Genomic DNA, 13,388 nt, shown 5'->3' on the forward strand with positions numbered 1-13,388 from the left:
TTTTTGTAAGTTAGGGTGGCAAGCATTATTTCAAACTTCGAAATAAATATTGTTGAGTTGTTCTTCAGGTTTTGGATTTTGGAAAACAAATGGTTTGCTATCTTGTTAAGCTTCGTGATGTTGACCCCCAAAGTGTCATCGTATGCATTTTTTTAATTCGAAATGTTTATTTTGGAAATGTTCTTTGGATTTTGAACTAATTTATATTCATAATAGAAACGTACTTGGTTTGGAATAGGGATCGTTTAATATTTTGGTTTGTTGATAATGGGTACTTAAGGTCGAAATATATGACATTTAAAAAAGTCGTTATTTACCAAGAATATATATATATATATATATATATATATATATATATATATATATATATATATATATATATATATATATATATATATATATATATAAGTCATCATGCAATTTTAAACTATAGTTTTATTTATGGATGTTTAAAAATAAACCTCTTATATTATGTCTCTAGTTGTGAGACCTATAAATTATATGGATTAACTTAAACAAAAAAATTAAATATAAATGTCAAAATATTTCAAAACTTTAATTTATAAGAAAATAACCAAAATAATGAATTATTATAATGAAAATGTTTTTAATCTTTTAAATTTAAACAAATAATTTAAATAAATAAACAAAAGAAACTAATTTTGAGAATTTTGAAATTAAAAGGTAAGTTGATTAATAAAATTGATATCCATTTATTATTACATTTATTGCAAATATTATATTAAAATATTATGTGGAATTTAATAAAATATGAAAACTCATAAAATGACATATGGAAAAAAAAATTAATTTAAAATAACCACAAAATAATATTTGGCAAATTGAATGAGAGTGTGACAAGTGGTAAAAAAAAACTTTCATTTATTAGAGTAGATTGTCAATATCATTATTGCATCGTGTAAGAGAAAAACTCACTAAACATTGTAATTGGTAGTTTTCTTTCATCTCTTGATAATGTATTAAGGAAATTTATACTATTATAGGTCATTATATTATAAATAACCCTATGGAAGTACGTCTTTGTCTATTTTACATGACCAATAATGTCTATACATATACATTGAGTGGAAAATGAACAACATAACCTAGCAAAACTGTCTTGAAAATCAAACATACTCTACGCCTTGTATGTCTCCCAAACACCATTCCAAGTCTGGTTTTTTCCAATCTTAGTTCGTAAATTCCTAAGCAAATGTTGACAACAAAGGTTGTGATATTCATCTAAGAACATAATTTTTATGGGTTATGTTAATGGAAATTTCATTATTGGATAAGATGGATAAATTCTCCATATTACCAACATAATCATCTAACCTTGATAATCATAATCATAATTTCTCATTTTGTGTTTTTTCCAAGGGCATGGATTTGGTTGTCATTCATGGAAATCGGTGGGAACATAGTTTCCAAGTATTTCCCTTTTAGGTGAGCATCATTAATTATGATAAGGCCAAACGGTATACGTATAACGAGTAGGTTCGTGGTCGAGCTGGCCACGAACAACGAGCGTGCACACCACCCCGTTGTTTCGTGGTGACTCGTGCTCGGGACAACGGATTCAAACGAGGCATTTGATTGGTTGTTTGGTTTTTGGCCGTTGAACGGCTATTTTGGCCGTTGAACGGTTATTTTGGCCGTTTTTTTTTTTTTTTTCAAACTCAATTATAAATAAACTTCTATTACCAAAACACATACACATACATTCACATTCTATTACACCACATTCTATTCTCTAAACCACAAATACATACACATGGATCCCATAATACATATGGAATTTTTAAAAAGTTTTGACTCGGATGACAACGTAGAATTCGTCGAGACATTCTTCAATGTTGTGCAACACGTTCACGCCGAAGAAAGTTCGAATGCAGCGCGTACAAGGGCGGTGGTCAATCGTGATCGTCAAGCCACACACGACTTATTGGTACGTGATTACTTTGCCGATAATTGTCTTTATAATGACGACTCGTTCGAACGTCGTTTCCGTCTGAATAAGGCTATATTTTTACGTATTAGTAATGTTTTAGAATCTCGTTATGATTTTTTCAAACAAAAACCTGACGCTAGAGGAAGAATGAGTTTTAGTAATATACAAAAATGTGCGGCTGCTCTTAGGTATTTGGGATACGGTATAGCATTTGATGCATCTGACGAATACTTGAAAGTATCCGAGAGGACCGCAGTTGAATGTGTTGATTGGTTTTCTGCATGTGTTTATGAGGTTTTTCACGAAGAATATTTGCGTAAACCTACTCAACGTGATATTGATGGATTATATTCGGCTCATGAAAAGAGGCATGGATTTCCTGGTATGTTTGGCAGTCTAGATTGTACGCATGTGGCTTGGGAAAAATGTCCAACTGCATGGCGTGGTCAGTTCACTCGAGGAGATATAGGTGAACCAACTATCATCCTAGAAGCTGTTGCATCTCAAGATTTGTGGATATGGCATGCCTTTTTTGGAGTAGCGGGGTCTAACAACGACCTTAATGTTCTTGGTCAGTCTCCACTTTTCAACGATATTTGGACCGGCAAAGCACCTGATATGACGTTCACGGTAAACAGGCACGCGTACAAATACGGTTACTACCTTGGTGATGGGATATACCCGGATTATTCTACATTGATGAAGGCATAATCGGTTCCTCGAAGTGAAAAAGCAAATTTTTTTACAAAAAACAGGAATCGGCGAGAAAGGATATCGAGAGGGCATTTGGAGTCCTTAAGCAAACATGACATGTAGTGAAATATGCTACACGACTCTGGGATAAAGAAAGAAGTAAACGAATGGTCCTAACATGTATTATAATGCATAATATGATTATTGAAGATGAAGGTCGAGCGATTTGCACGTATGATCCGAACGACGTTGCCGTTCCAATTGAGGAGTTCGTACCCTGAACTGATGCTTTTTTAGAGCGAGTTGTTGAAATTCATAACAGTGAAACGTGTTTCAATCTTCGAGAAGATGTCGCGGAACATTTGTACGAACATAGCATGAACGACGATTAGGATTTTTATATGTACGTTTGTTCGTTTTCTTATTAATGTAATGTTTTTTTTCTAGATTAACTAAGTAATGTAGTTTAAAGTTGTTATTTTATTTTTATAATTAATGAAAAAATAGTTTTAAAAAAAATGAATGCTTTTTAATTATAAAAAATGTAATTTTATTGTAATTTTTGAATTAAAAAAAAAGTAATTTTATTGTATTTTTGAATTAAAAAAAATAAAAATAATGATGTGGAGTGGTGTGTTAGTGGTAGGTATCCAATGTTAGTGGTAGTGGAATGTGGTGCTGATGTGGCACTCACCACATATGTGGTATGTGGTGGGTATAACGGATGGTCTAAGCATACATAAGAAGTTTGTAAACACCTGAATCTACAATCTGTTATATCAATTAATATAAATTGGAAAATAATCAACCATGCAACCGATAGTCGGAGAAGTACTCAAACTACTTGACATCATTAGCCTTGATATGGGTAACCGGTCATGGGTTCATCGTTTCCAAACTATAAATATATATAGAGATTCTAAATAATAATAATAATAATAATAAATTTTAAAAAAATATCCTTATGTATGAGACCCTTATAGTTGTAACGTGTAACAAATAGTATGTTATGCATATGGATCCAAAATCTTTTCAAGTTGCACCAATGACCCACAAGAATATATTTTTTTTGCGGATATAATCATGTCAAACATAAGAAGAGAACGAAAAATTAAATATTTTTTTTTTACCTTTTGTTCATTCTTATCTTCATACTCCTATAAAACTTGACATGTGTAATCCATTAATTTTGTATTTTAATCTCTTTTCTTGATTTTTACATTTGTCTTTGTCTAAATCTAATGAGTAAGAAGATTAATATGAACAAAAAGTATGATGATATTTGATTTGCCAAAGAGTATTATACGCTTTTAGTTTGTGATTTTTTTTATATTTTTATCTCTGTGTGTGTAAACTGACTCAACGTTGTTACAGAGTCTTCATTTAAGACACTTGAAATCTCACCATAAACCAAGACAAGAACTCATCCCCTCCTTTTATGTTTATGTTGTTTTACGATGCACTAGATGAACTTCCATTTTCATGACCCGACAAAGTACTCGCCCATTGTGGCGTTGCATATGGCAAAAGTTGAAGGCGTGTACAAACATTCCAAAACAACGAACTCCACCAATTTTCTGCATTATTACTATCCATATCACAAGCCCATTTATGAGTTAGGTTTTCATATGAAAATTGTAGATGGCTCGACGATTACGCAACCCATTTGACGAAAACGCAGGTGTGTTTACCGGATCTATGGTTTCGATGGCTAATTTAGAGAAAAAAAAACTAATTTTTGGCTAAATCATTAAGAGATTTGACTATTTTGAAAATTCCTCAAAAAATTAAATATCAAAACGAGACATGTAGTAATTTAAGAGAGTATTTCAACTTTTACCAAAAATAAATATAAAAATCCAATCTGAAGCAAAGGATTGTCCAAAATGTTAACCAAATGTCAGTTTGAAACGAACATTTAGTCCGAAATGTAAGATTTCAGATCATTTTATGTGAACATTTAGTCTGAAATGTAAGATTTCAAACACATCAAAGGTTTTCTGATAGTCCAAGGCACGAGTCCAAAACATATTTGTTTCAAAGTTGGTCATTTTTTGTAATTCAATTAAAAGTTAGTGATATGAGGATATGCTTTCATTTCTGATGATCGAATATCCTTATATTAGATTACTAGTTTATAACCCGTGATAACCACGGTTATAAAATTAATTAAACTTTCGTATTAAAAAAATCAAAATTACTAATCAATTATTTTAAATAAATTATTATTTAAGAGATATTTTTTTAGTTATATAAAATTATAATCGTTGATTTAAATAAATACTTAGAGTTATATCATTTTATAATTTATATTAATTTAATTTAATTTTTTAATCTAATGTTATTAATTTAATATAATTAAAAGAAGAAATTTTAAATTTTGAAATTTAAAATAAAGAATCAATTATTAATTTAATAAAATTAGAGTGAGAAATTTAGATTTTGAAATTTAAAATGAATAATTAATAGGTTGACAAGTGGCATGATAAATGATATATAACATTAATGAGGAGTTCTAATTGCATGACACTTGTCAATATGAGATTAAACCTATTCTTTTATTAGAATAGGGATAGGGATTAAATCAACTTATTAACATATTTAAATCGGTGTTGACAATATCAAATCAAACCCATCATATTCAAATGTTTGCTCACATCCGTATTGCAACATCTACTAAAATTTCCATTGCTCTCTCAAATTTCACTGGCATGTATATGCCTCCCGTTAACGGACTCCATGTGTGAAAAGGGGAAAACAAAATGTTCAATCCTTGTTATGCACACCAAACAAAATGCAGCCTAAAAATATACAAATTTAGGAAAAGAGTAAATCAACACCTAAGACTTAGACGTTCTAATACAATGCCAGATTGCTATTTGCCAAAAGAAACACTCAAAAGAGAGAGTAGTAATAGTAGTAGTCTTTTTAGTTTTTAACCTCTGGCAGATAAAACGTCCAGACCATTTGAAGAACCACCTTCGGGTATATAAACTTTTGTGACATTTGTATTAACTTTAACTTGATGGAGATCTGAGATGTAACCATGGTGTTCCCCATCTCTATCGGCTACCTGATGAAGATGCAACAATGCCAGCATGCTAACCGCAAATAAAGCCGCGTTCCCAAACAAACCGCCAACATTATCAACCTTCAGGGACTTTTTTGCAAAATTAAAACTAGAAATCACGACATTGACCAGAATGTTTGACTTCTTTTCTATGTTGTTATAGGAACAACTGTGATTTTGTACTTGTCCAACAAAAGCCCTTGCTTCTTCGATGACTTTGTAGTTTTTACCATGATGATCCGCTAATCTTAATGCAAGCACGATCCGGCTTTCTTCTAACCGAGCAATTGCAGCATCCCTCTCTGCCCGTTGTTGTGTCTGCACAGTCTGCATCCAAAAAAAAAAAAATGTTATTCGGTTCAAGCTTTTTTCCTTGCATATGTATATTTAATTGGGGGTGTAGCAATTAGCATAATGCAGATGATCAGGAAAAAACATCTTAACCTTGGCTCCAAAAATAATAAGCAATACATTATTAATCTTTATTACTAGGATTGTTAAAGGCCTAAGGCACAATTTAGATTTATGTATTGCACAAGAGTTGGCATACAAGGTTTGCTTTCAATTAAACAACTTTGCTCATGCATTTGTAGGTGTAAAACTGTAAATTTCTTTCATAACAAACAAGTAAAGTTGAAACGACCGATTCCATGAACAAATTAGACACCATATCCTTCAGGATGCAGCAGCAACCAAACTGTACATTTGCATTACAAGTATTCATAAATATAAACCATGACTAACAATGATCCACTAAAACCTGCCAGTTTAATCCACTCATTAAAATCTCTTAATCAGTAAAATCCCTAATTAAGCTTATTCATGGCTTGTACTTTAGATCAGCTCATACGTCCCCGTAGTTAAACATATAATGGAATCCAACCACTATACAAATTAGGTCAAATTCTAACAAAATTCCTGGTCTCGTGGCCAAAATATCAAGCAATCAAAGAAATTAGGGTTCGCTCCAACAAAGAAATTAGGTCTGCTACAACACAATTCTCGGACAAAGGACATAACTAGTATTATTCGAAGCAATAACTTAACAGAAACTCACATGAAAGAACTCAAGCTGGTCCTCGAGGTTCTCGAGAGCGGTACGAATAGAATTCAAACTCTTGGCCTCATGAATAGCCGAGTGAGCATCTTCCTCGATCGGGAAGTCTTTAACATAAACGAAACCTCCTTTCACTTCATCATCGGAGACTTTCTTGTTGTTATCTGCGGCACGGTCGAATAGATCATTGGAACTGCGTAAGGCTTTGACGGAAAGAAGAAAATGAGATCTGGAAATGGAGTGAATAGCATCGCTAAGCTTATCGTGCAAGTCCCAAATCTTCTCGAGAACGGCTTCCACCTCTTCCATCTCCATCTCCCATTTCATGAGTGGAGGAAACTACAGAAAAGGAAAGGATGGAAGCGATTCGAAGCGGGAATAGGAAGTTTGCGTTAGGGTTAAGGTGGTCCCGTGTGTATGTGCGTGGAAAAGAGTAGACAGCTCATTGGACAGCACTACAGCGATGAGCCTTGATGCGAAAAAAAAAAATGGAATTTATGCATTATAACTGATTTATAACTTATGTCTTAAATTTACATGGTTTTACATTTTGTAAAATCGCCGATCGGATCCAAATTTTTTTGCAAGACTGCGAGTGCGAGTGCGAAGTATATATTATAACTTGATGTTCAATAAGAACTTCACAGCGGAATCAAAATTAACTTCTTAAACATGAACCATAATTTGTGTTGTTACAAACTATAAAAATTAAAAATAAAACTACTTATTAGAAAAGGAAAAAAAATTATTTTGATCGTGTACAGCTAAACTAAAGACATAGGATCATAAATGGATTATTATAAATGTGTTTTGCTTGATTCAAGATGAATTGATAAATTGATAATGTTTTACAATACTTATTGGAACTTGTGATGCTTGATTTCAAGTTGAATAGACGAATTTTTGATATTCAGCTATATCATAAAAATACAGAGGTGAGATCGAGATGTTGTCGAATGCTAGAGAAAATCAGAGATGGTTGTCTTCAGGCAATCAAAGATGTAGGTTCCTACCAGAGGGGTTACCGATGCAAGAGAAAAATAGAGTTTTCGGATGTTGACAACAGTCCGATGATTGTTCACATCATCAGTGGCATTCTAGAGGAGGTCTGATGGTGCTCCCCTGATGGTGGTGGTTCTTTAGAGAGAAAAAGATATGTAACATAAGGTAGGTGGGTGCTAAGACAAGACCCATAATTTAGTTAAAATGTTTTTTTAATAATAAAAAATATTCTGTAATATTAAAAATAAATGAAAAAGAAATAGAAACGGACAATATAGTCATTTAGTGTCTACAAGGGACCAAACGTACATATTTTTATAATATAAGGGACAGTCCGACTTGTAACGTACCAAAATTTCAAAATAAAATTTTCCTTTTTAAAATATAATAAACGTCCATTTTATTAAAGTTATATTCAAGTCAAATCAAATGTTCATAAATCATAATTAAAAATTAGAGTTATAAGGAAGACAATGCGGAATCTTGAATCACAAAGCTATTGATGCGTGTGTATAATCTCGCATTCGCAATTCGTCAAGTACTTAAAAAAATTTATTCTACAACTATAAGGACAAAGCTTAGTGAGTTCCCAAAATATCATATACATCACAACATAATGATCAACTATAAGTTATCAGCAACCCTGGGACTATCAATAGTCATGAGGACTATATGCAACCCTAAATATTACATAGAACACCACAATATAAACAATTATGGTTTATTAGCAACCTCGAGAACTATCAGCAGTCCCAATTGGCTAATAGTACTCCCTGTGGGTTATCAGTAACCCTGGGGACTATCAGCGGTCCCAATGGACTGATATCACGCCCTGGAGCTATCAGCAACTCAGTAACATATAACAACAATCAGCAAATAAGACCCAGTTGGTCAACATACACACACTGTGACATAAGTAATACAGTGATAAGACTCACCTGAACTAAACAATAGAAGCTCAACAGCATTCTCAGCAATATAACAGCTAAATCGAGCTACCTAAAGTCAAACCAAGACTATCCCTTAGCGAAATACTCATTTCTACCCAAGTTTGACCAAAAGTTAAACTAGTCAAAAAGTCAACGATTAGCGATCAAAGTCAACTCATATTGTCGTAACGTCGTGGCCAACCCATGGCTATGTCGAGGATAAGCAACCATTCGTGATTAAAATTTCTACCATGTCGTTGCATGCATGCCGCCACAATGTGGCATTTTCCAAACAAACAATCGCTACATTCCTCTTCACCAAGTTGTGGCAAGCACCTTGCCACGTCATGGTCCCTTCATCTGGACAACTTAATGGATTGAGTCCTTAATCCCTCAAGTCATTTGTTCATACTTTCTAGGAAGCTTATTGGGACCCTAAAGATCCATAAAAACTCAAACTTTATAGACATGCATATCTAATGCATGTCTCGCCCAAAACTAGGTCAAAATTGTAAGAAATGGGCCAAAACCTCATGCATGGCACCAAAACAATTATGGGAATCCATATCTGAAACATATAATACTCTTAGGACTTCATTGATCAATAAAGTTGCATACTTTATTGAAAACAATAACCCAAACTTCATCAAATGCACCAAACATGCATATAAAGCACTAAAACTCCAAGTACTCTTAGATCCAAAGAGGAAATGTAATAAAGCAAGGATCTTTGAAACTTAAAAAGGTCCAGAAGGTAGATGGAGGCTGATTTCTTCAGTTCCAAAACTTCAAAACCAAGACTTTGAAGAACAACACACTCCAAGGTCACAAATACACCATAAAAATAAATAATAAGAGAGGGGAGGGACTTGATATATGTAGGGAGGTTATGGTTAGCTAGAAATATGGTTTCTTGATGTAATGGAGGTAGAAAAACTGACCAAAAACAAGGGATTGGAGCCTTTAAATACAAGCCAACCCCTAAATTAATGGGCTTGGGCAGCACAACTCTTTGTGTCCTGGAGAACTCTTCACCACGTCATGGAGACACGTTTTTCCTGAAATCCATCTCAGCTTCAAATCGTCATAATTTCTTTGTTTCAACACCGTTTTTGACGATATTTATATGCATGCAAAGGTATTAAAAAGACCCAAAACCCCATGTAATTAATTTTGACTTAATACATGTTGAAATAAAACCATAACCCACACAAGAAGCCTAAAATATTACTTTTCCCATTTTACCCGTTTGCTTCAATGCATAATTCAAGGGTTTTAATCACTTAATCAACATCCGATAGGGTCTAAGCTCTAGTCCCTTGAAGCTCAAGACCTTTTACATAAACACTCCATGGCCTGCTATCCTGAAATTAGAAACTTCTCGAAACCGGAGGTTACAATTCTCCCCCGCTTAAAATGTATTTCGTCCTCCAAATCCGTCTTGGTTAAAATCTTTGAAACAACGCCAACACTTTCCATATGCTTTCTTCAACCACTTCATAAAATTAAGGCATCCACAAAGAAAACTTGAGACATGTGACATCCCCCTTTTCATGGTCATAAAAGACTTTTTTATTTATGCTTATTTAAAAATAGAGTTTATTTATAATTGTGGAATATGTCCCATAATAGTATTTCCGAAGAAATGTTTTTCATTGATTTATTTAAAAACTTGGGATGTCATAACTGATACAAGAAACAGAAGCATAAACATAGTCACTATTAGCCTTACAACATCTAATGGCCTATATTTCCTCGAATCTCTCATCAGATCAAAACATCATATACTTTTGTATTGATACCTGTGATACAAAGAAACTAAGAGGGTCAGGTTGGATAACCTGGTGAGTACATAGGGTTTTCAACCCACAATATTATAATTAATTCATTATAATTATATAATACACATCAGACAATTAACCTGATTACTCATTCCCGTTATTCTCACTCCTTGATCCTAGACCGATGATTTCAAGGGAACTATCCTAAAGGATCTTTAAGTGAACAATATTTCCTAGGGGATTCCTTCGCAATATATGATAATAAGAAGAACATGGGGTGAACAAAATACCTACATGAACAATTTATTAATACATATAGGTCGTAGTCCTGTTCGTATGTGGTTCCTTAACATCTACAGGTCAGAGACCTGCCCATGTATAACTTAGTAACACCTATAAGTTTTGTACCTGTTCGTATATGTTTCATCAATGCCTACAGGTTGTAGATCGATCCGAAAACAAGTTCATAGACATCTATAGGTTGTAAACCTGCCCATGTATAATCGATTAACACTTGGGGGTTGTTTGTTTTTTTTTGTTTTTTTGTTTTTTTGTTTTTTTTTGCAAATCTGCACAACCACTTTTGTTTGTTCCGCGTAGACATATGCCCTCACAGAGTGTTTGTTTTTTGGAGGTGCACAGATCAAAAAACGTCTACGCGAGGTCTTCCTGGCGCAGACATGGGTTACTGTCTTTAAAGGTCTTCGCACCTCATTTTAACCTACACCAAAAAAAACATCGCTTATCTCTTTTTCCTTTCTCCATCGCCTCCAATCCTTGCGATGTATCCTCATAATCGATTGGTCCCTCCACCGCCGGTCTTTCTTTAGCTTCATCCCCTCATCTCATCGCCACCGTCCAGACACACCACCGGCTCCCGCAGACGATCTCTAGCTCCACCGCCGGTTTTCTTTTCTCCACTGTCGGTTCTTCACTTACACAACAGGTTCGCACCTTTCCTATTTCTGGTTTTTTTTGTTTAATATGAAATTGAAGGTTTTTTTTGGTGAAATACTCTCCATTTTAATGAAATTAGTTGTTTAATTTGTTGAAAATACTCATTAATTCTTAAATTTAATTGTTGAATGTGCTAAAAATCAATTTTGCTTTTAGGTGTTGCTGGAAATCTGAAAACCTTCATGAATGTAGCATTTATTGCTTAATTTATTGTTAAATGTTGCTGAAACACAATATTCTTGATGTATTTTGCTAAAATAGTAATGTATATGTGTTGTTTTGTGTTGAAATGTCAAATAAGATGTTTATATGTTTTTTTGCTGAAAATGAGAAATAATGGTGTTTATATGTTTTTTTTGCTGAAAATGTGAAATAATTGTGTTTATATGTTGTTTTTTTGCTGAAATGTGAAATCATGATGATTATGTGCAATTTTTTTTTGCTGAAAATGCATTTTTTATGTTTATGGCTTGAAATTAAGTTTGAAAAATCAGTTTATTTCAGCAACTGCAGACTTTAAAAACAAACAACCTTCTTATTGTAGACTGCAAACATTTGGTCCACCTCTTCTGCCGCAGAGACTTGCAGATATGGTCCACAAACTGCAGACATTTTGGCTTCAGAAAAACAAATAACACCTTACAGGTTGTAAACCTGCCCGTGTATGGCTTATTAACATCTACAGGTTATAGGTCGATCCATGTTTGACTTATGAACATCTATGGGTTGTGTACCTGCCCATGTTTGACGTGACTTGTCTAAAATAGTTTGTGGACATCATCGATACCCTACTAGGTAACTACATTACTAGTTCGGTAGTACTATAAAAGTCTTGGGCTCTCTTCATTATTTTCATCTCCATTTACCCTATAATACCCCATATGTTATAAGTATAAAAATACATATATGGTTAACAAAAATTAGCTTATATAGTTTCATCGAACACAAAAAGTTTCAATACAGATAATTGGCACATATAACACTTAATTATCGAAAATACTTCATATCTATGTTTAAGATGAAAATAACTATGCACTCACTTGTTAAAAGTGGATGACTAGTGATTTTTGCATACTTTCGCCTAACACCTTAGCTTTTCCTTTTGACGCAACCAAGGTATGAATATCACTAAGTTTTAGTCTTATATTCATTGTGACTAATGATAGTATAGATTACTCACTAATCCCAATGTCTACATAAAGATCTATCAAGTAAGGAACAACGAGGTAGGATCATATCGGAGGTAGGATCTGTTTGATATACGGAGTATATTGTTTGGAAATCCCGCTTTAAACACCTCACTAAATCCAACCAAGATATCATCCCCGTAAGTATATTAATCAGTAGAATGGCTTGGAATTACTGATAAATCTTGTTTATAGGTTCATAATAACGACTATTAACATAATATAAGTTACACTTGAAATAAATTAAGAGTAGCTTAACTTATAGAGATTTTATCAAAAATCGAGAAATTATGCGGGCATAACTTCGACTCGAACACTTTTTTTCGTCGGGCTCTTAGAGCTCCAGAGTTTATACTAAAATGTTCTAAAAGTTGAGAAAAATCAAACTCAAATACTAGAGAGATTTCAGAGAGTTTTGAAGTGAATTGATGAGGAAATAAGAAGAAAATCGGCCAATATTTATAGAGTCCCAAGGGCACATGCTGCACACATTATTAGGCGCGTCGCGCCTTCGGAGTGAGATGGCTCCATAGATTCATGCCATGTGTCGCCGTCTCCATGATCCACCTATTTGCTTCTAAAAGGCTGCCACGTGTCACCATTTGTGGTTTCATGTGTCGGCTTTCGTGGTGCAACATCATCATGTCTGCCAAAGGAGTCGGCTGCCCAACCACGCCACATGGTGCCACCAGGTGGTGCCACGTCATCAGTACATGCAGTTTCTTGCAAATATTTAGATGGCTATAACTTCTGCATACGAT

General features: G+C 33.7%; 2 protein-coding genes across 2 annotated transcripts; one reads left to right on the forward strand and one right to left on the reverse strand.

Annotated features, from left to right (window-relative positions):
- The first annotated feature begins 1,792 nt into the window (after window positions 1-1,792).
- LOC145090196 (uncharacterized) lies at window positions 1,793-2,662 on the forward strand. The gene has a single exon (XM_079028523.1). It carries the CDS (start codon window positions 1,793-1,795, stop codon window positions 2,660-2,662), a length of 870 nt encoding a protein of 289 aa, XP_078884649.1.
- Window positions 2,663-5,306: 2,644 nt separating this feature from the next.
- On the reverse strand, window positions 5,307-7,218 carry PDV1 (plastid division1). Its single transcript, XM_079027392.1, has 2 exons — window positions 6,772-7,218; window positions 5,307-6,041 (listed from the first exon to the last, which is right to left on the reverse strand). The coding sequence occupies exons 1-2, from the start codon at window positions 7,096-7,098 to the stop codon at window positions 5,580-5,582; spliced, it is 789 nt and encodes a 262-aa protein (XP_078883518.1). The 5' UTR covers window positions 7,099-7,218; the 3' UTR covers window positions 5,307-5,579.
- Window positions 7,219-13,388: the final 6,170 nt, after the last annotated feature.

The sequence above is a fragment of the Lactuca serriola genome, chromosome 2 (genome assembly GCF_051521515.1).
Source record: "Lactuca serriola cultivar US96UC23 chromosome 2, Lser_US96UC23_V15, whole genome shotgun sequence".
Lineage (NCBI taxonomy): Eukaryota > Viridiplantae > Streptophyta > Magnoliopsida > Asterales > Asteraceae > Lactuca > Lactuca serriola.

Bases quoted from the DNA above. Each gene is read 5' to 3' on its own strand.
- LOC145090196 (XM_079028523.1), top strand. From the start codon at position 1,793: ATGGAATTTTTAAAAAGTTTTGACTCGGATGACAACGTAGAATTCGTC.
- PDV1 (XM_079027392.1), bottom strand. From the start codon at position 7,098: ATGAAATGGGAGATGGAGATGGAAGAGGTGGAAGCCGTTCTCGAGAAG. The intron at 6,042-6,771 runs GTGAGTTTCTGT...TTTTGGATGCAG, and splicing joins ACCAGCTTGAGTTCTTTCAT to ACTGTGCAGACACAACAACG.